The sequence below is a fragment of the Gorilla gorilla genome, chromosome 22 (genome assembly GCF_029281585.2).
Source record: "Gorilla gorilla gorilla isolate KB3781 chromosome 22, NHGRI_mGorGor1-v2.1_pri, whole genome shotgun sequence".
Classification (NCBI taxonomy): Eukaryota; Metazoa; Chordata; class Mammalia; order Primates; family Hominidae; genus Gorilla; species Gorilla gorilla.
In genome coordinates, this window is record NC_073246.2 from 47,398,531 (window position 1) to 47,425,830 (window position 27,300).

General features: G+C 57.6%; 1 protein-coding gene across 9 annotated transcripts in view; it reads right to left on the minus strand.

Moving 5' to 3' along the window:
- Positions 1 to 26,397, minus strand: part of SLC19A1 (solute carrier family 19 member 1) — a 48,334-nt gene extending 21,937 nt beyond the window's left edge. The window contains exons 1-2 of one of the 9 annotated variants that reach the window (XM_031005105.3): positions 26,040 to 26,397; positions 1,654 to 1,891 (exon numbers count right to left, since the gene is read on the minus strand). In XM_031005105.3, coding sequence (XP_030860965.2) covers positions 1,654 to 1,842 — 189 coding nt within the window. In that variant the 5' untranslated portion in view covers positions 1,843 to 1,891; positions 26,040 to 26,397. Of the gene's footprint in view, positions 1 to 1,653; positions 1,892 to 5,496; positions 5,742 to 6,093; positions 6,339 to 7,957; positions 8,162 to 26,039 lie in introns of those variants that run through there. The other 8 variants (XM_055373742.2, XM_031005107.3, XM_063702772.1 and 5 more) reach the window with 8 other exon arrangements.
- Positions 26,398 to 27,300: the final 903 nt, after the last annotated feature.

The window sequence follows — 27,300 nt, forward strand, 5'->3', positions numbered from 1 at the left end:
AGAGGGCAGGCAGATGGGATTTAAACATTTTTGCTCTAGAGACTTTTCTTATTTTGTTATTTTAAGGGAAACGCCACACATAATGCTCATCCCTATAAATAACCTTGGCGGTGGACAGTGGCCCTCCACTAAGAGCAGAGATGCCATCTGGTCAGTGGGTGGCAGGGAGAGGGGAGGACTGGCCAGGAGCAGAAAGCATTTCATGAGGGGTCAAGGAGATGGCTCCGCCGCTCCAGCCCCAGCCGCGCCACCGACAGCCGGAGCCGGGGCAAGACCCTGTCCTCGCCTGGAAAGTGACCCAGCCTGGCGGTTAACAGTGCTGGCCGTGGGACGAGACACAATCACACCGCACGGTGCTCTGAGCTGGGCACGCGGGAAGGGCAGCACCTCCACTGTCCCAATAGCACACTCCTCGGCTGCACATCAGTTTCACATTTCTAGGGTCTGGGAGGGGTGGGGTCCGGCTTCTGGCCAGGAGACACAGGGAACAAGAGGCATGCCGAGCGTCAGCAATGTGGGAGCAGAGGACGGGGTCAGCGGCTGGGATGGGCAGGTGAGCAGGCCCAGGGCCCTGGGATGGGGTGTCGGGGTGACCAGCTGGGCCGGCAGCCTGTGAGAGCGCTTTTCCAGGCTCTTCCTGTGCGGATGTGCCTTATGGATAAGGACCCCACAGCTCCAGGAGGAAACTGCTTCGGATACGGCCGCTCCTGCTTCCACCGCTCATGTGACCTGAGAGACCCGTGACTGGGCATAAGCCTATTAGAACAGTTTCAATATGACCCTTTGTCCTCATGGCTGAGTAAAATGAAAATTCCTTCAATAATCTCTTTAGGTAAATAGCCACTAAGTCTCTGTTGAAGGCAGGTGCCCAGCAGGGTTGGACGTGGGCTTCCTCACCAGGAGGGCCGATGAGCATGGCCTGGCGGGTGGGGTGGGGCAGGCTCTCTCTCTGCAGGACACAATATCACTTTTTATCTAGCCTGGTTACTAGGCCGAAGCCAGGCCCCTCCATCTGATGGTGCCCGCTGCTGGGGGTGTGAGACCCCAGCCGGGTTCCCTCCGGGACCATATTATCAGCTGACACGGCCACTCACCCGCTCCAGCCTCAAGTGCTCGCACATCCAACAGGAAAAGCGCCCTGGCCCCTGAAGCTGCTCCCCGCCCACACACAGGCGGCCGCCCTGGCACCCAGCACCCACGTGCCTATTCCAGAAGCTGCTCCCCGCCCACCCACAGGCGGCCGCCCAGTACCCCGGTGCCCACGTGCCTATTCCAGAAGCTGCTCCCCGCCCACCCACAGGCGGCCGCCCGGCACCCCGGCACCCACGTGCCTATTCCAGAAGCTGCTCCCTGCCCACCCACTGGCGGCCGCCCCCGCATCCCAGCGCCCACGTGCCTATTCCAGACGCTGCTCCCCGCCCACCCACAGGTGGCCGCCCAGCACCCCGGCGCCCACGTGCCTATTCCAGAAGCTGCTCCCCGCCCACCCATAGGCGGCCGCCCTGGCACCCAGCGCCCACGTGCCTATTCCAGAAGCTGCTCCCTGCCCACCCACTGGCGGACGCCCCCGCATCCCGGCGCCCACGTGCCTATTCCAGACGCTGCTCCCCGCCCACCCACAGGCGGCTGCCCGGCACCCCGGCACCCACGTGCCTGCTCCCGCGTGAAGTTCTTGTCGGGCCCCAGGAGGTAGGGGGTGATGAAGCTCTCCCCTGGCCGTATCTGCGCCATGAAGCCGTAGAAGCAAAGGTAGCACACGAGGCGCTGCCAGGACCGGAGCTCGGGGTCAGGCCCAGGTTCCACGGGCACCTGCTTCTCCACCGCTGGGCTGGAGGGCACCATCCTGCTCAGGCCACGTGCAGCTCCGGAGGGGACGAAGGTGACGCTGTGCCTGGAAGGAGGGGTGGAGTCAGGGCACCTTGGAAGATGGTCTGCAGGCCTCCCTACCCCGCAAAACGAGGCCCAGTGCCGGCCTCCTCCTCGCCACTCAGGACCAAACGCCACCCTGGAGACGAATGCAGACCCCAGACCCATCCTCACCCCGTAGCACCAAACTGGGAGCCACCCACACCTGAGCCGCTCCGGAGTCCCCCAGGCCAGGCTGTCACCACCTCCAGGGTCTCCGAGGCTGAGGGAAGTCTCCAGCCACATGGAGTGATTTAAGTGCCAATCAAAACCAAGTTAATTAACTAATTGACTTACTATATTAACTAAACTAACAAAATTTAGGGTTTGGGGCCACACTAGACTCATGGCACTGCTGGGCAGTACCTGTGGCGGTCGGGGGGCACACCTCACCCCACAGGCCTGAGGGCAGCCCACGTGCCTGCTGCTGCTCTAGCGGCACCCAGGTGGCCCAGGGAGGGCACAGGCAGGAACGGACGCTGCTGGAGGCCGGGGTCACACCACAGGTGGCCAGCGGCGGGTGGCTGCAGGTACCAGCCTCAGGTCCCCATCAGCCGCGTGCCCTGGCAGGAGGGCGTGCAGGCCAAGCCCACAGTGAGGGAAGGGCAGAGGGAAAAGCAGGTGTCCTTGAGGGGGCTGAGAGCAGCCAGGGGTGAAACAGGCGTGGGAGGGAGGATGGGATGGAGCCGAGGCCCAGCCCCTGAGCCCAGGGACCCCAGCATCCCCGGCGGCAGGTTACCCTAGACGAAAGCAGCTGGCAGGAGCCATGAGTGGACCTGACACGTTCCAGATGGAGCACCCCAGACCACAGGCCTTCATCCACGAGGCAACATGCACCCAACCTTGGGGACCATCCCACCAGCACCCCCGCCCCACACGGCCAGGGCACGTGGCAGAGCAGCAGCAGCACGAAGCACACTCGAGGGCGTGTCTCTTTCAGTCCTGATTCTGCCCAGGAGAAAGGCTCCTCCGGTGCGGGCAAGGGCACGTCTCACCACCACAAATTGTGCCTTTCAGCTGCGGGGCAAAAGCCTGTCCACTTATCAGAATCATGTCTCCAGGTGCCACGTGGCTCTGGTTTTCCATTAAGGCCCCGGTGTAAAGTTCTCTTTCAAGTAAGTCAAAAGTGAACTGCCATAAACAAGTGTGTCAGGCGCCCACACCAAGCCAACCCCGTGAGGCCAGGACCCGGCCCTGGTCCCCGACAGGTGCACCTCACGTCTGTATCAGCTGACCTCTGCTCCTGGAGGCTAGGCCTGGCAGAGTGCGCATGGAAAGGCCGTCTGCTGCTCAGGTGGGGTGGGGATGCAGCGCATGCAGAGGGCAGCTGAGCAGCCTTGTGGGGCGGGGTCGCCGTCCCATCTGCACTGGGCTGACAGTCGGACAATTGTGCCTCGCCACAGGGCCGGCTTGGGAGGGTGGCAGGGGGGTCTGCAGAGGGTCTGGATTTGAGAAGAGTCTCCTCCAACCCTCCAGCAGGGGCTCAGAGCATCCCTCGATGTGGGGCCAGCTTTGGGGGTCCAGTGACCCCTAGGAAAATCTGCCCCAGGCTCTCAGCATTCAGTCTCCAGGTATCAGAGACCACTCAGACTGGAAGTGCTCCCTGAACCGCCCCCAACCTGACACACAGGCTTAGGAAAAAGGTGGCCTTCAGGGACCAGAGAGAGAGACCCTCCCCAGGCCACTTAGGCAAAGCCATCAGCATCATCTGGGGTCCCGTCTTGACACCTCTACACACTCATGTCTGTGACAAAGGAACATAGGTGATGGCAGGGAAGCCCTTAAGAGGCAGAGGCTGGTGGGCTTGCAATGGGGGCCGCAGGGAAGAGGGGGAAGGGCTAGGGGAACCTCGAGGTTTCCGGAGCTCCATGGCAGGGCACAGCTGGGAAGAAGATGGGACCAGCACCCTCCATGGGAGGCAGCCAGGACCCTAGAAGTTCTCAAAGGGCCAGAATGAAAACAGCCGGCCAGGCAGGAGGAAGCGCAGGCAGGGGCCACTGCCAGGCTGAGGCAGATCTGACGGTCACCTGCCTCGGCCTCACCTTCCACGCCTCCTCAGGGCCTGTCAACAGCTGGGAAGATCAGTGCACAAAGGTTGGGCCCCATCACCAGGGACCCTGATGCCCAGAGAGGCCACAGGTAGAGCTGGACATACTTCAGACCGCACCCACCCCTTCCCACTGGGAGACCCATTCGGCCCTGGGACTCCCTGTCAAGTTCACTTTCCCACCCGTGAGCAGGTTTAGACAGGCGCACCGATCCCCAGACAACCAGAGCAACCAGATCGCCGCAGACAACGGGGGGCCATCAGGAGCTGAACTAAGCCCAGGGTCTGGGCCACAGTCCATGGCCGCAGGAGTCAGATCCCCACCCACAGGACCCCCAGGGGCCCAGGAGCCCTGGGTACTTGGGCCCCCTGTTCTGAAAGGTGCCACCTCCAGAAACGACCAGAACATTCCTTCCTTGGAGAGACTGCCAGAGTCTCCGCCAGCAAGGGGCTGCTGCTGGTCTTAACTGTCAGCCTCTGCTGCCAGCATACTCAACTTATGTGCGGTGAACGTAGTCCACGGACAGAGGCTTGGCCATCACGGCCAAGACCACCTCCAAGAGGAAAGATAGGGAGCTTGGTCACCATCATAGAAACGCAGCCCCAAGCCAGGGGACGCCTAGACTCCAAGTGTCCAGACCCCAGCCCAGTCCCATACAGCTTGAGGCCTCTTCCCGGCATCTGAAGGAAGTCCCCGGCCAGACAGGAGGGCCACGGGGAAGCAGTGAGAATCCCTGCCTTCAGGAGAAGGTTGTAACAGCCCCCGCAAATGCCCGGCCCCACTGTCCGCAGTGACCACCCCCACCCAGGCCCTGTCCTTCCAAGCACCAGAGAAGGCCAGAGACCCGCAATCAAAACACAAGCGAACGCCACCTATCATTCCGTGTTTAAACCAGCTCCTACTCTGGAAGGCTAACCAAGAATGTTCGTGACGTTTTTTAGAACACCTGCTAGTTTAAAAAGAAGAAGAAGAAGAAAGCATTGCACACCCTCCCACCCCTGTTCAGATGACCAAGTTCAGGGTTCCTAACAGCATAATTAGACCCTCCGGCTATCACTGCTGCAGGCCCAAACACCCGAGAAGCACTCTTTCTCATCTGTGTCCAGCACAGATAACTGTACTATCTGGAATTATAAAAATCCACCAGAGCCCCTTCGGAAAGAAAGCAATTAGCAATTGCAACAAGCAGTGCACAGGTGGCACCCAGGCAAAGGCGGCCAGTGAGATGCAGCCTGGCTCCCAGGCCTGGACAGGGCAGGCAGGTGCACTGGGCCAGAGGCACCTCGGCTCTGCTGATTGAATCTGGGCTGTGCGCGGATCCTCGGGTCTCCGTAGCGGGAGGCCATCTCTTTACAGGGTGGCCAACAGGCACCTCCAAGGACTTTATCCCACCTTCCCTCTGGATGCATTCTGGATTTCGGGGCCAGCTTAGTTAGCCTGTGTCCTGAGGCCAGGCAGGCCAGACTCCCCAGGACAGGAGTTTCCGATGGACAGGACCCTAGGGGGATGGCTTTCCTGCTGTAGAGGTGTTGGAAGGACCCACTCGGGAAAGGCTCCAGCGGCTGTCCAGGCTCTCTCTGAGACGCCTCGGAATTGCTCTGCTGGATCCGCACCCACAGCTGCTCCAAGGCGAAGTTGCGCCTACAAAGCTTCTGGCACAGGAGACAATGGCCTGGAGATGTGCCAGGGGCCCGCCCCACGCGTGGCTGGCAGAGTCCACCCGCCGGCTGGCCCGTCCCGAAGCAACACGTGCCTGGGCGCGAACGCCGGATCCACGCTTTCCTCCAGACCCGGGGGTGGGACTTGGCGCCCCAGGATGACGCGGAGGGCAGGCTGGGGGGCGGGACTCCCCACCCCATTAGCAGGCTGCGGCGGAAAGTTAGCGGCGGGAAACCCGCTGCACAGCAACGGTTCCGCCAGGCGCCCGGCACGCAGCCCACGGCGCCCGCGCCACCGCGACCCCCGCTGAGACCCCGGCCCACGCCCCGCACCCTCCCCAGGGCCCCCCAGACCCCAGGCTGCAGACCGCAGACCCCGGCCCAAGCCTTCGCACCCTCCCCGGAGCCCCGCGGACCCCAGCGCCAGCCCCCACACTCACCTCGCAGGGCCCTGCAAACCTCGGCCCGCGCCCCGCACTCACCCCAAGGCCCCGAGACACCCCGCAGCCCCCGACACGCGGCCCCGTGGCCCCGTTCCCCACCAGTACCTGCGACTCGGCGGGGCGGCTGCCCTGGGGCTCCCGGACCCGGCCCCGCGCACGCGGACTCCGGGACTACAGCGCCCACAAGGCGGCGCGGCGGGCGCGCGGCTGCGGGGAGGGCGGGTCCGTCCCACCGAACGCGTCCTGAGGGCGGGGCCTCGCGCGTGGCCGGGCGCTGCGGTAGGAGCGTCCCCACGGGGCATCCTCCCACCCGCGGCCGCGCCCGCCCACGGCCCTCTCCCAGCCCCGGCGCCGGCCTCTCCCCGCCCGGTCACCGCCGGGGTCACGCGGCCCCTCGTGCTGCGGCCCTACCCCTGGGGCCGCCCCCTGACCCCGACCGCCCCTCGGGCCCCCACCCCCGCCGGCGTCAGCATCCTGGGGTGCCACTCGCGGAGGTGTCGGTCCCTCGGGCGGGCACCCTGCCATCCCTCTCCCCCGCGTTCTTCACACCCCCGGTCCCCTCCTTAGCCCCCCTCCTGACCCCCCCCCCCCGACGAGGCCTTGTGCGTTTTCCTTTTGGCACCCTTAAACACCTGCATTCCTGGCCGCAAGCTGGACCCGGGACGCGGGTCGGGCCCACGCGCCCTCAGGGGTGGCCCTGGGCCGCCTTCGTGGGGCTCCAACAGGGACACGCACAGCCTGCTCTTGGGGACCGCACGGTCCCGAACTCGGCGCCCCCAGGACCCCGCCGCCCGCCCTCCTGCCTGACCGTGACCTGTACGGGCTTGCACCAAGGAGCAAGCCGGATTCAGGACGTGGCCCGGGGCCACCAGTCCCCATCCCAGCAGGGAGAGCCCGGGGGAGACCCGCGCAGGCCTCGCAGATGGCAGCGCAGTCACACTCAGGAAGCGGGGCCTGAGCCACTCTCCCAGGAAGGCGTGGGGCTGCAGCAGACAGCACCGCCGAAAGCCCAAGGCCTGTGCAGGACACGGGGGGAAGTGGGGGGCCTCAGGGTCCCTTTACCCTGGAGTTATCCAGGGCCTGGCTATGGGGAGGGAAGCCAAGCCGAGGGCTGTGGGGGCCCCAAGGCTAAGGAGGAGCCAGGAAGTCCGCCGCACAGAACAGAAGGGGACGGCCACCGTGGTACCCACAGCTCAAGAGTGCGGGTCCCAGGTGAGGGGTGAGTCTGGGGCAGCAGCCCCTGGAATGTACCCCTTCCGGAGTGTAGACAGCACAATCCGCGACCTGCCTCCTGGTGTTGGGGGGATGCTCTGGCTCTCCTGCCCACCAGCCGGGCAACACCACCAAGAAGCCAACACAGGGCCCTTGCCCTAAATGGCCGTCTGCCCAAAGCTCTGGCCTGGGCCTTCTTTCCAGAGTCCTGAGTGTAGCAAGCCACACGAACAAATCTCAAAGGAACTTAAAAAGGATTTGTTGGCTGGAAATGGGGGATCTGGGGTAGCTTGCAGAATTTAAGGGAACACTACAGGATGGAGCGCCTCGCCTGGAGGGACCGCCTGCTTCGTGGGAGCCCTGGCTCTCTCCCCTGTACTGGCCTTCTCCATGGGTGGGCAGAACCTGGCCCTGCTGGAAGACAGGAGGGGCAACGCGGAGGAGGAGGGGCCCTTCCTTCCTTCCAGGCAGAGAGGAGCCAGCCATGGGGCCAGCTCGCCAGGGCAGCCTGCTCCCTTTACACGCAGGAGAGGCCAGGAAGCCGAGGGGAAGTGGGGATGAACAGCAGCGGGGCTCCTAGACTCCTTCCCACAGAAGGATGGCTCCCACCCACTTCCCGCCTGGAGACAGCAAGGCAGGGAGCCACAGCCCCAAGGGGATGCCGCAGGACCCACAAAGACCGGTCCCTCACCTGTCTCTCCGGCCAGGTGGAGCCGAGCGAATCCGCCCCTGGCCGCAAGGGGCCTGCCCAAGCTGCCCTCGGGTCCCCCTGTGTGGCAGGAGTCCTGGGAGTTCCCCAGCCACACAAGGCCCAGGTTTCCTGCAGGAGCTGCTTCGGAGTGGGGAGGTGGGGCTTCCGCCACCAACAGCACTTGGCAGTTGTAATCTGGAGGCAGCTGCTCTGAGGGAAGAGCCAGGAGACTCGTGAAGAACTTACAGAAACCTCCATTGAGGACTGTGAGGAGTGGCCACAGACAGTGGGGCGTGGGCTTCCAGAGGGCTCCACCCAAAATAGAGACTTACAAACGCAGGTGACTTGGGAGTGACACTGGCATCTGGGAATGGATCCTGTGCTTTGGCCCTCGTGAGCCTCCAGCGGTCCCCGTCCTTGCGTGTTTCATCATCGGTTTGTCAAAGTTAAGTGCCTGAGCGTCAGGGATGGGAGGGAGAGCTGGTCCCTGGGAGAAGCCCTGGGTTGGAGGGATCAGCAGGGGCCCAGCAGTGTGGATCCCAGCCCTCCAGCCTGTAGGCTCCAGCCATATACAGTGGTGTCTGGGGGCTGCAGGCCACAGAGACCCCTTCCCCTCCTGGAGGGGCTCGGGTGGGCTCTGCAGCCCACCCCACAGCAGTGCCCCATCCCCAGCTCCTGGGCCCCCACTCCCCGGCAGCCTTAGCACCCATAGTCCAGGCCCAAGAAATCTCTGCCAGAGAATGAGGACCCTGCCCACCCACTGCCTTCTGAGACCAACCGGCCAGTCCTCTGCCTTGGCTGGAGAGACGCAGGGCTGTCCCTGTGGTTAAGGTCCCCGTCAGCATAGGGAGGCAGTGGCATTCGAGCAGCCCTTTCCCTCAGCTGGTGCTGTTGTGGTGGCTGTGGCTCTGGAAGCAAGGCTTGGACCAAATGCTAATACATGGACACACATGCACAGAGACACACAGATCCACGCAGACGTGCAGAGACGTGCACACACAGATGGACACAGACATGCGCAGACACACGCACACACACTGATGTGGTTTGGATTCTCTCTCCCCTCCGAATCTCATGTTGGAATGTGATTCCCAGTGTTGGAAGTGGGGCCTGGCGGGAGGTGTTGGATCATGAGGACGGATCCCTCATGAATGGCTTAGCACCATCACCTTGGTGATGAGTGAGTTCTTGTTCAGTTAGCTCACTCAAGAGCAGGTTGTTTAAAAGAGCCCGGGACCCCCCCTTGCCCTCCCCTCCTCCCACTCTTGCTATGTGACGCTGGCTCCCCGTCACCTTCCACCATGAGTGGAAGCTTCCTGAGGCCTCACCAGGAGCAGATGCTGGCACCATGCTTCCTGTACAGCCTGCAGAACCGTGAGCCAATTACACCTATTTTCTTTATGATACCCAGTCTGTGTGTTCCTTTATAGCAACACAAAAACAGCCCTCCCCATATATACACACACGTACAGACACCACCAAGACATATGCACAGATACAGAGACATAAACATACAGACATACACATGACACAGACATACAGAGATACAGAGACATACACATGCATGCTCCCATGCACACGGCACCCCATATGCAGGAAGACGGGCGCGGACCGGCCTGCCACACCCCAGTATGTGCAGTGAACTGGCCTGCACATGGCCTCAGCCAGTTTTTCCTCCCACACTTCCAGACGTCTCCCCAGTCTCACCTTGCTGAATGACAGGTGCTTCTGCTCCCATCTGAATCTGCTTGGTAGAGGTGCAGTGTGCCCTGTAAATGCCTTGCCTCGCTTGCTGGCCAGTGGGTCTCTGCTGCAGCTGCCCCTCTCTCCAGCCCCCACTCCCGCCAGGCCTTCGCCCCCACTTTTTCCACGAGCTGACCTCCTAACACTCCCAGCGGCCAGGGGTGGCCCATCACAAAGGCCTAGGGGCCCAAAGGTCTGGAGAAGGGGGACTGACATGGATGCCCCTGTGTCAGGCCTCCCAGCACTAGCCCCAAGCCCAGGCCTGCCTGCAGCTGTGGCCCCCATCCTCTCAGAGGCTGAGCCGGGCCACCGTCCTCAGCATCTTCTCTGTGAAGCCAGAAGCCAGAAGCCCTGTGGCGGCTGAGTGGAGAAGCAAAGCCCAGAGGAAGAAGCGTTGTCCCTGGCCTGCCTGGAGCCCAGGAGCTCCTGGCTTCCGCATCCCCCAAGTGAGCGCAGGTCCCTCACAGCCTGTCACAGCAGTGGGGCTAACCTGGGCCTGTGCCTGCCACACTTCTTCCCTGGAAGGGTGTCCCACGTGGTCCTCTGGGCATGGAGTTGAATGCTGAGCCCCACTGGGGCCCCGGACAGCGGCCCCAGCAGGCCCAGCCCCTCCCAGTTGAGCCGTGCCTGGCCCAGCAGCAGAACACTGAATCCCGATGTCCCCAAGTCTCCCTACAGCCAGACTTCCACAAAATCATGCTTAAATAGCCCATCTTTACTAGGGAAAGGGGGAGGTTTGAACCTCTTTGGAATCACAGGCAGCTGTTTAGAATAATGTCATCTAACAAAAGAGTGTTCGAAAAACATTAAAATAACCAGTGGAAATCTGGCCAGTGCAAGGTGGAGTTTGAAGCCTACACTGCCTGGTCCTCATTTCCAGAATTTGGAGGTGATAACCCTCCTGCCCACAGGTGGAGTGATGTCCAGCTACAGGAACATCCTGGGGTCGGAGGAGGTTTGCATCAAGCTCCGCCACAATCACAGGCATGCATCTTGGTTGCAAGCAAGCTATCCGAGAAACCTAAGCATGACGTTAGAAGACAAAATGATTGGGAAGGAAGCGGCAGAGTCTCTGTTCACAGATGATGCAATTGTCAGGGCAGAAAATCCTAACAGGTTATCAAAAATACTAGAAATAATAAGGGCATTTAGCAAGGTCATGAGATACTAAGTCTATATACAAAAGTAATTGTGCTTCTATAATCTAGCAACAAATAATTGGAAGACAGAATTTGAAAAACAGCATTTACAATGCCATTGAAAATCGGAAAATATCTAAGAATGCATTTAATGAAAAATGTGTAAGTTCTCTATACCGAAAGCTGCAGAACATTACTGAGAGAAATTAGTGAAGAGCTAAACAAATGGGGGAGACAGACCTTGTTCATGGATTGTGTAAACCAAAAATAAACTTCTGAGCCCCCAACCCTCTGAACAGACCACTCCTCTGGGCAAGGGCATTCCAAAGTTAACCTGAAAAACTGGTTCAGGCCATGAGGGGAAGGGAGGGATGGATACTCATCATTATACCTGACCCCCTTTGGGAATTCAGGGAAAGCCAACCAACTTTCAACTTCAACACAGACCTTAAGTCTGATAAGAATCATTTAGAATCTAGTCTTTGAAGCCTGCGACCCAGAGACTTCATCTGCTGCTAAAACTTTGATCTCCACAACCCCTTACTGTAACCTAGACATTCCTTTCTATTGATAATAACTCTTTCAACCAATTGCCAATCCCGACATGTTTAGCTTTACCTGTAACCTGGAAGCCAGCCCCCACCAGGTTGTCCCACCTTTCCACACCAGAGCAGTGTATATCTTACATGTATTTGATTGGTGTCTCATGTTCCCTTAAATGTATGAGACCAGGCTGTGCCCAGTCACCTTGGACGCATGTTTTAGGGTCTCCTGAGGGCTGCGTCAAGGGTCATGGTCACTCATATTTGGCTCAGCATAAATCTCTTCATATATTTTACATAGTTTGACTCTTTTCATTGACAATTGGAAGGCTCATTATTAAGGTGAACATTCTCCCCAAATTGATCCATAGATTCAGTGCAATCCAACAGAGATCTCACAGGCTTATTTTTTAGAAATTGAGATGTTGATTCAGAATTGAGATGGAAATGCAAAAGACTTACAATAGCCAGAACAATTGTGACTAAGAAGAGTGACGTCGGAGAGCTCAGAGATATGGAGACCAAGGGAAGCTGGTGGAGTCCGGCAATAGGACCACCCACATGGACCACAGATTTCCAACAAGGGTGTCCACGTAATTCAGTTGGGGAAAGGGTGGTCTCTATATCACATGGTTCAGGAACAGCTGGATATCCACAGGGGAAGATGAACATCAGACTTTATCACGTCCCTTTCACAAACACTAATTTGAGACCCAAACTAAAAGCTAACCCTGTCAAACTTGTAGATCTGTGTCCAGTGACACAGGAAGCAAACAAAATGCCACACCTGGGAGGAAACATTCATATTCCTTGTATCTGATACAGGACTTGTATCCAGACACGTAAGTGATGCTTACAACTGAGTAATAAGAAAATAGCCCACTTCTTAAAATACACAAAAGAGGCCGGGCACAGTGGCTCACACCTGTAATCCCAGCACTTTGGGAGGCCGAAGCAGGTTGATCACTTGAAGTCAGGAGTTCAAGACCAGCCTGGCCAACATGGTGAAACCCCATCTCTACTAAAAATACAAAAATGAGGCTGGTGTGGTGGCGGGTGCCTGTAGTCCCAGCTACTCAGGAGGCTGAGGCAGGAGAATTGCTTGAATCTGGGAGGTGGAGGTTGCAATGAGCCGAGAGCTCACCTCTGCACTCCAGCCTGGGTGACAGAGTAAGACTCTGTCTAAAATAAATAAATATAAATATATATATATATGCAAAAGATTTGAACACTTAAATAAGACATGAAAATGTACCTAATATCATAAATATCATAATCCTTTGTCATTAAGGCCTGAAGTACCAAACCACTCCTACTATAAAGGCTAAAATTTAAGAAGCTGACAATACTAAGTGTTGGCAAGGTTGTGGAGCAGTATATGGGGATGTGAAATGTTACAAACACTTTGGAAAACAGTGGGGCAGCTTCTTGTGGAGTTTAACATGTGTCTACTTTATGAACCACAGTTCCACTCCTAGGCATCTGCTGAAGAGATGTGAATGCATGATCCCACAAAAGCCCACGCACAGGGGTTGTACCCTGTTCCCATGTAACTGCTAAAAACTGGCAACAACCCGAATATCCATTATGGGATGAAAGATAAACACGCAGTACATCCACGCAACAGGGACTACTCAGACTAAAAGGAAATAACAACTGAGTGAGTCTCAGCACCCTCGTGCTGGGGGGCCAGAGTCCAGCCTGGGAAAGTCCATCTGTGGGGGAGGGAGGCTCCGTCCTGGAAGGAGGCAGGTGAGCAGGTGCCTGTGGTGGAGGCTCGGGGTCAGTGGAATTGTTCTGTGTCTGATGGGGGTAGAGGTTAATGGTTGTGTTCATCTGTCAGACATGTTTAACAACTGCTTCTAATGGGTGCAATTTATGGCATGTGAATTGCACCTCAATAAAATTGTTTTTTAAAAGCCTGCACTGCTGGAAGTGGGGGAAAGGCCTGGAAGCAAGTCGAATGCTCCAAGCCCTCTCGTGTCTCTTGGGAGACAGTCCAGGCCTCAGCTGGTTACAAGGGAGAACCCAGAATGGCCTCAGCCTCGGGAGAAAAGGGCAGTGATGTGGCAGGGGAGGGGCAGGGGGACAGGTAGTGGGTGGTGGGGAGGGGGACAGGTGGTGGGGGAGGGGCAGGGGGAGAGGTGGTGGAGAGGGGGATAGGTGGTGGGGGAGGGGCAGGGGACAGGTGGTTGGTGGTGGGGAGGGGGACACGTGGCGGATTGTGGGGAGGAGGACAGGTGGGGGGTGGTGGACAGTGGGGAGGGAACAGCCAGGCACACACTGTGGCTCTTGGTTGCAGATGGGGTACAGGTCCAGTATGCTCCAGCCACGTAGGTCTCCATGTGACCTCCTTCACATCTTGTCCCCACAGAGACCCCCATCTCTGCCCCTTCTTAGCCCCAGGGCAGCCCTCCCAGGCTGCAGAGCCCCGAACTCTCTGGCATCTTGCGAACTGTCTCTCCCTGGCCAGGCTGGCACATGCGGATGTTGCAGGATTGGCCAAAAGTGGACAGTGGGGGTCAGTGTGGGGTACCACCCACCCCATCCCAGCCCCTCCTGGGCTGCTGTGCATCCTGCTCCTGCCCACCCAGCCCAGGCTGGCACTTCCTCCTGGTCTCTCCCACACCCCATGCACCGCCCTGGTCACCTCCGTGGTTTGGGGTGTTTCCCTCCTGGGGAGGCGCCTCCTGCCCCCTGAGGCCTCTGAGCCCCAAAGTGTCACGTGAGACTGTGTCCCCAGGTGGCAGCTGTTGGTTCTCTCCAGCCCCCACAGACACCTCAGGCCCCCGTATGCCAGACCCCATGGAGACGGGGTCTTCTGTGCTCCCTTCTTCCCATGGGCCACCTGCCACCCCGTCCATAAGCGCAAGTGAACGTTTCCATGTGGAAAGGGCTGGTTCTCCAGCTGGAATTTCCTTGACTACACGGTCTTATTAGATCCAGAATGGAACTGCATGAAATAAACAGGGAGATTTGGGCAGGATGGAGCTCAGTTCTCCCAGCCAAGGCCCAGCTCTCCATCCACGGTTCAGGATCACAGCAGCCCCGCTGGGAGGCTTGGTCTTGCAGGCCCCGGGCTTCCGTGGTTTTGTTGCACGCAGATTTCATCGTCTTCTTCTGAATGTTTCAGTATTCACGTGTTCCTGGATGACTGGCGTTCCCTCTCAATTTTCACACGCAGTAGTGCAGGGGCGTGCAGTCTGCAGACCCCTCTCCTCTCCTCCACCTTCTCCTCAACCTCCCTTCCCCCCACACCCATCTCCCCTCCCTGCCTCCCTCCTCTGCCTTCCTCCCCTCTCCTCTGCCTTTCTGTCCCCTTCCCTCCCACCACCGCCCCCCACCCCGCCCCCGCCTCCCCACAACCCTTCCCCCCACCCTCCCCAACCTTCTCTGCACTGGCCCCCACCTCCATTCTCCTCCCCACAACACCCACTTCCTCCTCTACCTTCCCCCTCGTCTTAGTCCCTTTCCTGTTCTTCACAGTCCCAGTTGCGCCTGGGTTGGTTGCACTCTCTGTTCCTCTTATTTTCTTTCAAGGAGCTACCTTTTGGATCTAAAAACTCAAGTTTTACTTAAGAGGCTGAGGCAGAAGAATAGCTTGAACCCGGGAGGTGGAGGTTGCAGTGAGCCGAGACACTGCGCTCCAGCCTGGGCGACAAGAGCGAGACTCCATCTCAAAGGAAAAAAACAAAAAAAAATCAAGTTTTAATTGCTTTCCAATTAATTAATTTCTGCTTTTCTCATTATTTTTTCTTTTTCCTGTTGACTTTGTTGTTCCTTTTCTGTTCTAGTTTCTGAGTTAACTGCTATGTTCCTTTAATTTGAATAAAACTAGGAATAATAAACCATTTAATAATTCATTCCTCTCACGGGGCACCTTTGGCCAGGCCCATGGACGCTGTGTCACTACACTTGTTGCTGTCAGCCTCTACGTAGGACGTGATTTTTGCTTGATTTCCTCTTGGACTCATGACTCATTACAGAGAATGATTCACACGTTTCTAGTAGCCAGATGTTGTTGTTTGTTGGTTTAATATGTCGTTTTATAAAGTTCAGATCAAAGAACGTGGCCTAAGCAGGTTTTCATTTTGTGAAATTGTTTTGAGCTTCGATTTGTGGCTTGGTTTTGGGTTATGTTTTAAACTTTTTCATGGGCTTTCGAAAAATGCATATTCTCTATGCACATCGTGTTTTATATGAATAAAATCTAAATTGCAAATAGTGGGATTTCAATCTCTGATAGCCTCATTCATGCATTGTCTGGGATATGTGTCAAGTTTGCCAGAGTGAAGGGCCCCGCCGTGACTGGGGTTTGCGCCTCCCTGCATGTCCACGCCTTTTTGTCCGTACTTTAGGGCAGTGTGGAGATGGACCCACACCACCGCGTGTTCTGCCGCCGCGCTGGCCTGAGACCTCGGCTTCCTGTGCGGCCTCCTTATGGCTGTTTCAGGTGCGTTCCTCAGAGCATGGGGTGGAATTTGCTTTTCTACAAAAGGTGTCCGCCCGAGTGTCTGACCCACGGTCTCGCCGCTCCACGGGGCTGGCTGTGTGGTGGGGACTGACGGCCTCCTCAGGAGGAGACAGTGATGACCCCAGGGAGTGGGTGAGGCCACTGTCAGACCAGAGAGATCTGCGATGGGCCAAAGAAGAGGCTGGGCTGCTGCTGCTGCATCTGTGTCTGCCCAAGGGTGCTACATCCTGGCCTCAGGACCTCCCTCCCAGCCTGAGCAGCAGGAGTCAGGCTGGTCCAGCTATCAGGAGTGCCCCAGGGAAAGAACAAAACTGCCCTCCTGTCCACTCCAGGGAGACCCACAGGCTGTGCCACCAGCAGGCAGTGTGGACATTGGTGGCTGTTGTGTCGGGGGCCCCAGGGAGAGCCCCTGGGGAGAGCGACACCCACCTGGAGGCTCAGGCCAGGCCAGGACCGCAGCCCTCAAATGTGCAGAGACGCCCAGTTCCTACCCAGGCCCGGGTCTTGGGACCACGTGGAAGAGGCATAAGCAGGTGCTATAATCCGCAGTCACCAGCAGAGCAGACAGCCTCTCGCCCAGAACAGGGCACCCGGGACAGACCCAGCCCCAGCAGAGAGGGGCTGGTCTCAGCGGAGTGGAGCGGGTCTTAGTGGGTTGGGGCCAGTCTCATCCTGGCCCTGGGTGTGGTCCCAGACCCCTAATGCAGAGCCTGCAGGTCATTCCTGGGCCATGAGTCTGACCTGACACGGGAGTCTCTGGGCTGGTCCGCCCGTCCACCCTGTCCCTGCGTTTGTGCTGATAGGAGGACACTGCACAAAACACACGACGGCTGTGTGCTTTAATCCACGGTCACCAGCAGAGCAGACGGCCTCTCGCCCAGAACAGGGCACCCAGGGCAGTGCCAGCCCCAGCTCTCCGTGGCGCCCCCCATGTGTTCACTTTTACACAAGACCTCGCGCAATGGAAGCTCTTCCTCCTGGCAAATCGCAGGGGGCAGATTCCACTATCTCGCTCACCTGGAGGAATCAGCACCGATGCTGAGAAGAAACAAGACTCCACCCGGGCGGCAGGTGGCCAGGCTCAGGGCTGGGGCAGGACCGGAGCGGGGGCCTCGCTGGAGGCTGGGCCTGGAGGGCAGGGGCCTTTGCTGCCGTGGGTGCAGTTTTGTAAGCAGAGGCTGGGGCTGGGTCCTGCCCTGCAAGCTCTACTGGTCCTTCCAGGCACAGCGCATCCCTCCGACCGGCCTAAGGGGACGGGAGCCGCTGACCTTTAGGACCTGTGCAAGGGTCATGGTGCTGTGTGAAGGACACGACTCCAGGCCACATCCTCCCTCCAGCCCATGAGGGTCCCCGGGATAAAGTCCAGAGGAGCCACAGGGGGCACGGCTCAGCGGGAGGCAGCCCGGCCCATCACAGTGCCAGCCCTAGGCCTTGCTGTTATTATTTTGTATTTTTTTGTGGTAAAAGAGACATAAAATGTACCATGTTAACTATTTTCAACTGCACACTTCAATGGCATTAAGGACATTCACACTGTTGTGCGGCCGTCACCCCCATCATCTCCAGAACTCTTTCGTCCTGCAAAACTGAAGCTCTGCACCCAGGACACTCACCCCCAATCCCCCCGCGCCCCCATCCCAGTCCCCCTGCGCCCCCTTCCCAGTCCCCCACGCCCCCTCCCAATCCCCCACGTCCCATCCCAATCCCCCATGCCCCCCCAATCCCCCACGCACCCATCCCAATCCCCCGCGCCCCCCTCCCAATCCCTTGCGCCCCCATCCCACTTTCTGGCCGGGTTTGGCCACTGCGGGGCCTCTAAGTGGAAACACGCACAGTGGGCGTCCTCTTGTGCCTGGCCAGGGGCACTCAGCATCCTGTCTCCAGGTCCCTGCACGGGGCAGCGGCGTGGAAACTTCCTTTCAGGCCGGCGATCCTCCCTGTGTGCGTCTCCACATTTTGATTTTTCATTTATGGATGGACATTTGGACATCTCCTTCCGCTTGGCTGTGGTGACTAAAGCTGCTGTGCTATCATTTTTACTATTATTGTTATGACAAGTTGACAAGTGAATCTTCCTCTTACGGTTTCGGTTTTTCCTATTTTATTTGCTTTTAACTGTCCAGATTCATTGAGTCCCAGCAGCGGGCCCTGTTCCCGGCTTCAATGGCGAGGCCCCTCGCCTTCTCCCCAGAAGCAGCCCCTTTGACGACATCGGTACTTTCGGTCCATTCCCTGGGTCGATGTTTCCCGAACCCCGCGCCCAGGAGCACGTCCAGGTTCTGTGTGGGGCCGCCCTGTGCGCGCCTGGAGGCCTCGGGTTTCCCCGACGCAACGCGGGGAGTGGCCACCAGGGGGCGAGCGGCGCCCGGAGCCTCCGCGGGTCCCAGCCCAGCAGCCTCGCGGCGCAGGGGGCGGCGCAGGGGGCGGCGCAGGGGGCGGCGCAGGGGGCGGCGCAGGGGGCGGCGCAGGGGGCGGCGCAGGGGGCGGCGCAGGGGGCGGCGGGGGCGGCGGGGGCGGCGGCGGGGGCGGCGGGGAGGGCGGGGGCGGCGGGGAGGGCGGGGGCGGCGGGGAGGGCGGGGGCGGCGGGGGCGGCAGCGCTGCAGGTGGGGGTGGGGGTAGGGGTGGGAGTTGCAGGGGCGGCGGGGGTTGCAGGGGCGGCGGGGGTTGCAGGGGGTTGCAGGGAGGTTGTGGGGGGAAGGGGAACCGGCTTGGGTGGCCATGCAGGCGACGCGGGTTGCAGGGAACGGAGGTGCAGGGGGCGGCGGCGGCGAAAGGGGACGGGCTTGCGTGGCAGCGCGCAGGGGCTAAGGGGCTGCAGGCCAACCCACCGTCCCGGGCACTTGGGACTCAGGAGGGCGGCGGGGCGGGGCGGCCCGCGTGGGGAGTGCCTGAGACTGGCCTAGGCCCTGGGACCGTAGCCTCCCGAGCAGGGTGGGCTCCACGCGAACCGCGGGCGCTGGCAGAAAGCGACCCGCGCAGAGTTCCGCAGGAGCCGAGGGGCCGGCTGCCGCCCATGCGCGGTCCTGGAGGTGCCGGGAGGGGATCGCGGACCTTGAGGCAGGATCCACGTGGTCCCTGCGGGCCCAGTGAGTGACATCACCGCGACGCTGCGCATGGAGCAAGCTCTACACCCGGGAGATGGCCACGGTGCGCATGCAGCAAGGTCTACACCCGGGAGGTGGCCACGGTGCGCATGCAGCAAGGTCTACACCCGGGAGGTGGCCACGGTGCACATGCAGCAAGGTCTACACCCGGGAGGTGACCACGGGACAGACAATCCTCTGAGGTTTCCAGGGAGACCCCCGCCCTAATCCTCTGAAGGTCGGAGGTCATAGGTCAAAGCCGAGAACAGAAGCTGGGGTGGGGCACACAGAGCTGGAAAGAGGGGCCTGAACATCGGGCGGCCACCAGCAGGGTCCCCTCCAGGCCACAAGGATGCTCCCGTTCCAGTCCCCGGAAGAGGGTGGCTGCAGCCACCCCGGGGATGACCAGCAGAGGTCCTCACGGCCTGCGGTCCGGGGAGACCTGAGACTCCTAAGCTGAGAACGTCAGCGTCTCTACCTCCACAGCAGACAGAAAGACCGGGCGACCCAAGACTGCAAGTTCAAGCTCTGGCGGGCAGCGGGGCCTGTGAGGGCCGAGGGTGGACGCTGCTCTGAGCCAGACCCGCTCGTCAGCAGCTCGTCCTCCCCTGCTGCTCCCCACCAGCGCCCGGGCTTGGGTGTTTGATGCTTCCAACTTTTAAAGAGAAGCTTGAAATCTGTAATTCTTATGTGAAACCCTGCCTTTCTTAACTAAAGACTTAAAATTAGGTAGTTAAAATTAATTAAAATTGATTAAATTTGTACTAATTAAAACTAATTGAATTCTTCTCAAAACACCGTGCAGAGGAAACCAGTCAGAGACACACCTGTCTGCAGCCATAGCGCCAGGAGACACGGGGTGGGGGCCAGGGACATGGCCAGAGCTGCCACAGACAGGACAGAACAGGATGTTGTCAAGTGCTCTGGGGCTGATCTGTCTCTGTTGCACCAAAGTATTTTAAATGTTCTCTCATGTCCTCTGGAAGATCTTGGATGCGGAGAGAGGCGGGGTGGAGGGTGGCGTGGGAGACCTGTGGCCGGGGCTTCCTGGGGGCCCTGCACGGCAACCGGCCTGCACGTGTCTCCTGGGACGGCACCTCAGATGCATGTGTCTCCTGGGACGGCGACTCAGATGCATGTGTCTCCTGGGACGGCGCCTCAGAGGCCTGGCCACTCCGAGAGGCCTCTGGACACCATGTAACCTCCCCTGGGCTCAGCCCTGGCCTGGCCAGTGCCCTGGTGCCAGGACTTGGGCACCAGCCACTGCCTCCCCACGTGTCAGCTCCTTGCACAACGGCACCCGCTGCATGGAGCTGCCCAGGACTCAGGAAGAACGGAGCTGGAGGCTGGGCCCTGGGGCTGCTGGAGCCCTGGCAGCAGGAAGGGATTTGAGATAGAGAACCCGAGGCCAGGGCACTGGGGCTCAGACAGCGGCCCGGGAGATGGGTCTTCCCTATCAGTGGAGACAGACCTTGGCCTCGTGACACCCTGGAGTCCCCGGCTTTGACCCCGTACGTAGCCCGTGCCACATTCTCCTGAGGCTTCTCGTCTGCTCTGGGTGAACCAGGTGCTGGCCTGTGCCTTGTGGCCCCAGCCTGGCCCTGAGCCCCGGGCCCTGCACACCTTGCTGGTAGTCTCTGTCACAGAGACGGGTGGGCCCGGAGGCTGCTGGCATGTGAGGGTCCGCCTGGCGTGTCCTGCTCCAGCCACAGCCCTGCAGTGGTTCATGGCCAGAGCAGAGGAGCGAGGGCTGGGGGTTTGTGCAGTGACCAGGACCAGGGTGCAGGGGCCCAAACCAAGGCCACTCACTGCCCTGAATTGAGCAGAAGGGATGCTCTGAGGCTCCGGGGAGCCCCAACCCTCCACCACACTCAGTGTGCCTCTCTTGGACCCTGTCCTGGGCTCTGGTGACTCTCGGGGATGCTAGTGAGGAGCTTGTCCTGGCTCAGGCTGAGCCCTCTGCTCAACTAACAGCACAGATGCAGCCCAGACGGTTGCGGACGGGAAGCGGGTGTGGGGGTGGCCGTGCCCTCGGCACTCGGACTTGGCCTCCTGAGCCCAGTAGCGTGGGGAGTGATAGTGTGATGCTCACCTTTGCCTCCTGCGTGTCTGATGGAATCATTCCTGTTTAGACATGAGCTCCATTCTTCGGAGGGCATGACCAGGAGGCCACCTATTTGGGGATATTTTTAGAGTCGTGCCATCCAAGGCAGTCTGTGCCGAGTGGCTCCATATTCAGACAGCGGCGGCATCGTCTCCAAGCCTGGGCTCAGTGGTTAGCACGTCCCGTGCTGACGAGAGACTGGAGGTGGCTTCTGAAAACCCTTCGGGGCCAAGGCTCTCTAGTCGGACTCCACACGGCTGGTGACAGATCAGGCCAGACAAGTGCGTGACACCCAGCATCCAAGATGACAGGCTGAGACCCCCCAAGTCCAGGTGGGCCACGGCTGGCTGGACCTCAGCTGGGACTCGGACATGCCGGCTCTGCAGCCTGGCCCCAGGGTGTGGGCCTGCAGCTCTGGCTGCTGAGAAATCCCCAGTGGGCCCTTCAACCTTTGAAGGATTTGCCCCATTATCACTGCAGTGAGACCCCCTGAGAACCCGGGAAGGCAGTGGTGCCGCAGAAGGGGTGCTGGCCGGCGAGCCTTGGGGATCTTCCCAGGGATGCAGCAGGTGGTGGGGCTGTGACCGGGCTGCAGAGGGTGTTTCTTCTTCGCATGTGGCCAGTGTGACTCGAGTTCAGCTCCAGAAATAAATGTGTGAGAGGACTGCGTTTGGTTTGAGCGAGGGCAAGCACAGGTAGGGAGCAGAGCTGCTACAGGAAGCCCTGCGGCCGGGAATCTGGGAGTCGGGGCAGGCTTGTTGCCAGGGCAGGACAGAGCACGGCCACCTGGTTGCTTGGAACAAGATGGAGCTGTGTTCCAATTTCTCAGCACACAGGGAAACACATTTCAGTTAAATCGAATTTTCTTTTGCTTTTTCTTTTTTCTTTTTTTTTGAGGTGGAGTCTGGCTAGGTCCCCAGGCTGGTGTGCAATGCTGCAATCTCAGCTGACTACAACCTCTGCCTCCCAGGTTCAAGCGATTCTCCTGTCTCAGCCTCCCAAGTAGCTGGGATTACAGGTGCACGCCACCACGCCCAGCTAATTTTTGTATTTTTAGTAGAGACGGGGTTTCATCATGTTGGCCAGGATGGTCTCGATCTCTTGACCTCGTGATCCATCCACCTCAGCCATCCAAAGTGCTGGGATTACAGGCATGAGCCACCGTGCCTGGCCTAAATTGAATTTTCATGTGGAAGTCAATAACTACATAAATTTGGGGATGCCAGTGGCAGAAATCACAAAGGAAAAGATGGGTAGACGTGCTTGCATCCAACCTAAAAACATGTTTAAGTCAAAAAGCACCATGAAGAACTGCCAGCCCCTCAGCTGTGTGGAAACATCGCAACGTTGAGGCCGGGTGAGTGTCGGTGTCCTGGGTCCATCAGGGAATTGCCCCCATCTGTGTACTTAGGTCGGTGAGGTGTCACCATGCACCGACAAGGAGACAAACACAGACACTGAAAATGGCCAGGGGTGTGGGCGAGTCCCCCATGGGGACCAGTGGTAGGCAGCGTCCTCCGGAGACCACGGGAAGGCCACGTCTTCCAGCTCCAACTTGCAAAGACTTGCTAAGATTTATATTTTTTTCCAGTTGTTTTTCAGTCTTTATTTTATTGAGGCCCCTGCAGGTACTTGTGGATTCTGATTTGCAGCTCTGTCCAGGGAGCATCCGGCCAAACCTGGAGCCCATGGCGTGTGGATGGACCTCCGGATGTGGGGCCACACCTGCGCGCGAGTTTTCTCACTTACTGGCTCGGAGGTGGTTCCACATCAGCACACGCAGAGCTTCCGTGTTCCTCATTAACAGCAGTGAAGAACTAGTCATTCAAATGCGCATCATTCCCTCACACAGGGTATTTTTAAGAGAAATTGCTAGACATGGAGTTTGCTGTCAAAATGGCCCCCAGTGTGACAAGCAGATTTATTTTCACTGTGACATTCATTTCTGGTGATGATGGGGGCAGACAGCCCTCCACATGGGCAGTGGGCACAGCTGAACCTCAGGCAATCGGCCACAGCCCCAGAGACAGGATCCGCATGTGAGCAGATCACCCGCAGGGGCCAAAACGCCGGAAATGCAGCTTACTCTGCAGAAGGCAGCACGTCACACCCCCCAGCTCCCAAAATGTAGGAAACTGGCTCGTGCCAGGTGTGGCTGGAACGTGGGCATAGGGGAGCCCTGGGGTCACTCGTGGAGCATAAACCGTGCAGCCTTCCTGGGGAGCGGCCTGGCCCTGAGAGGTAGGGATGCCAGGGCCCGGCAAAGTCCTCTCCAGGACCCACCCCCCAAGGACTCCTCCCACAGCCACACAGGGCCCACACAGGGACGTGCCCACGGCTCAGTGAGGCCGGCAGGAGCGGGACACTCCATGTCCATCACCTGGGGAGGGTCAGGCAAAGCGCACTGGGTGCCCACTATGGCCCCCACAGGAGCTAATCCACCATGCAGCAGGGAGGGGTCTTAGAGACGCCATGTGGGAATGAGATGTGGCACTGGCACCCCCGCTAGGGTGCCCACGGTGGCGCCCACAGGAGCTAATCCACCATGCAGCAGGGAGGGGTCTTGGAGACGCCATGTGGGAATGGGATGTGGCACTGGCACCATGGTAGGAAGCGAAATCAGAGTCCAAACAAAGAGACACACACTCCTCTAGAACAGGAGGGAAGAGACAACACCAGCAAGGACAGCCGCACACGGCGGGGCAGGGGAGTGGAGGTTGGAGTTGGGAATGAGGATTTGAAGGACCAAGAAGAGGAATGACAAAGGTGAGGGGCCTTGCAGAGTGGTGACAACAGTGGCCAAGTGTCAGTGAGGAGGACGAACCCAATGCTGGGCTGAGGCCAAACAGAGAAACAAGAAGAGCAGCACCCAGGCTTGGAGCTGAGGGAGGCCCGAGCCCCGGAGAATCGGCTTGGAGCTGAGGGAGGCCCGAGCCCCGGAGAATCGGCTTGGAGCTGAGGGACACCCAAGCCCCAGAGAATCGGCTTGGAGCTGAGGGAGGTCCGAGCCCCAGAGAATTGGCTTGGAGCTGAGGGAGGCCCGAGCCCCGGAAAATCGGCTTGGAGCTGAGGGATGCCCGAGCCCCGGAGAATCGGCGCTGTCCTCTGAGCTGGCCTCTCTGATGCTGCTTTCTCCATGATAAAGAGGCGCTCTCACGGCTGGCGGAGGGAATGCTCATGGTCTGGCTCAGCCTCAGCTGCTGCTCTTACCACTGCTGTGGTCATTCCCTGCCCTTAGAAACGAAGCTGCTTCCCAGCCACCCATGTGCAAAGGAAGAAGGAAAGAAGGAGAATAAACGACCGAGCCTAATCCACTTTCCCTGCCTTGCGAACCACAGTATTTTCCGCTGCCGTGCACTTGCAGAGAGCAAATGTCACCGAGTCTTGTTGAGAAGACAAGAGAGGCAAGAGGTCTGAATGACACCCAGCTGGGGGCAAATGCCTTCAGACAAGCACAACCAAAATAAAACAGGAACGAGCAATGACCCTAAAAGATGTGCCAGAAATAACTGACCAAGTATAAAATAAATATTTGAGTATTCTATTGCAGTAATTTGCCATGCCATTCACTTGTAATAAATGAACCTCTTTCGAGTTAGAACGTGTTGCGTTTGTGCAGCCAGGATTAAATATGGCAGGTCTGGGGCCCGGAGCGCCTCCCGGTGTTCCCACTCCTGGCCTGGTGGGTTCCAGCTGCAAGTGCTGGACTCTGCATTGGAAGTGAGGGTGAGGCTGGGCGCGGTGGCTCACGCCTGTAATCCCAGCACATTGGGAGGCTGAGGTGGGCAGATCACCTGAGGTTAGGAGTTCGAGACCAGCCTGGTCAACATGGTGAAACCCCGTCTCTACTAAAAATACAAAAATTACCCAAGTGTGGTGGCGTGCACCTGTTGTCCCAGCTATTTGGGAGTTTGAGACAAGAGAATTGCTTGAACCCAGGAGGCGGAGGTTGTAGTGAGCCAAGATCGTGGACACTGCACTCCAGCCTTGGGGACACAGCGAGATTCCATCTCAAAAAATAAATAAATAAATAAAAAATAATAAAAAAATTAAATAAAAAGTGAAGGTGGGAACCTGCACAGCAAAGAAAGATAAGACTTCCAGGCTGGGTGCAGTGGCTCACACCTGTAATCCCAACACTTTGAGAAGCCGAGGCGGGCAGACCACAAGGTTAGGAGATCAAGACAATTCTGGCCAACATGGTGAAACCCTGTCTCTACTAAAAATACAAAAATTAGCTGGGCATGGTGGCGGGCGCCTGTAATCCCAGCTATTCAGGAGGCTGAGGCAGGAGAATCACTTGAACCCAGGAGGCGGAGTTTGCAGTGAGCTGAGATCGCGCCACTGCACTCCAGTCTGGCAACAGATCAAGACTCCGTCTCAAAAAAAAAAAAAAAAAAAAAAGACAAATCCAGAAATGCACACTAACTCCAAAGGGTTTCCTCTTAATTTTAAGACAGTTATCAGTCAGAGAGCTCAGGCATGAACCAAAATCTATGTTTGTGGAAAATGATACACAGACAACACTCACCACACAGGTGCATCACACTGACACGACACCACATGCATTCGCCACATCGGCATTGTAAAGGGAAGCCCCAGTGACTACGGAACATTTGTGACTGTCTCCGGGAAGTTTTTCAAAAGGCCAGTTCTGAAAACTTCCACTAACAGCGCGGGAGGAACAGAACCTAGACTCACTCTCCCCCATGAAACAACTGAAAAAAACAGGCAAATATGTGAAGCAAAATGTTTTCAGAGCCTGGTCTCCGGCAGCGTGGTGCAGTGCTCCCTGAGAGACGTGAAACAAACAGGTTGAGACCTAGAGCTGCCGGAGCTCATGACCAGGAGATAGTTTCCAGGATGCAGCACAGGGAAAAGGAATCCGGGCAGAACCACGGTTTCCTACAGCTGAGGAAACACAGCTGGGAGGCCGCGAGGCAAAGATGGCCATAAATTACAGGACGGAGTCCCAGACAGAAAGGAGCTGTACTTACGGTAGATTCCGACAATCCGCAGAAGACCCTCCTCCGGTATCTAGGTGTGAATGGATCAGAAGGGAAGGAGCTGAATTTACGGTAGATTCCAACAGTCCATGGAAGATCCTCCTCCAGTGTCTAGGTGTGAATGGATCAGAGACGAAGGAGCTGAATTTACAGCAGATTCCAACAGTCCGTGGAAGCTCCTCCTCCGGTATCTAGGTGTGTACAGATCTGTGCAGGTGTGAGAGGCAAATACTCAAGGCCAGGGAAAGACCATCAGAAAGAGAAGCAGGAGTGACCCTTAGAGCTCACGCACAGGCAGGAATGTTGCCTGTTCCGCCAGTCAGAGCGGAGATCTCATGGCCCATGGGACGTGGAGTGGAGCACTCAGAAGGCTTTGCCACAGTAGGGGAGATAAACTCGTTCTAGGCTAAAAACTGTTCTGACCTTGCCCGAAAAGTTCAAAGCAAGCCTTGGGAGAAACAAATTGTTTCCATGTAACTTAATTGCATTCCAGAACAAAGCTCAAGAATATTTGTAGGAAGACAAAAATGTCAATTATTTAACAAAGTAAACTCAGAATGTCTGGCATGCAATCAAAAATTAGTGGGCATGCAAAAAAGAAAAAGAAAACGTAACCCAAAATGAGGATATAAATTAATCCATAGAAACAGATCTAGAAATGACAAAGAAGGTAGATTTAGTAGAAAAGGACATTAAAACAATTATTGTAACTATATTTTTATGTTCAAAATGGTAAAGAAAAGAGTGAGTATTAGGAGGAGACACATTGAAGATTCAAAAAAAAAAAACCACAAATTAAACTTGTAGAGATGAAAACTACAACGTCTGAGGTGAAAAGTACACTGGATGGGATCCCCGCAGATTAGACATTGAAGAAGAACAGATGCGTGAACTTGAAGACACAGCAACAGCAATAGAGACTGTACGAAATAAAACACACAGAAAAAAATACTTAAAAAATGGACAGAGCATCAGTGAGCTACAGGACAACTTAAAGTGCCCTAATGCGTGTGTAATATTAAGGCACTTTAAGTTGTAAAACAAGGATTTGAACAAGGTAAACCCACAAATCCAAGAATCTCAATAAACCCCAAGCACAAGAAATATTAAAAAAAAACACCAAGTCACATTATAATCTAACTGCTCAAAACTTGTGTTAAAGCGAAATTTCTTAAAACCAACTAGAGGCAGGGAAAACTTCACATACAAAGTAATGAAGATAAGGATAAGGATGGATTTCTGATTGGAAACA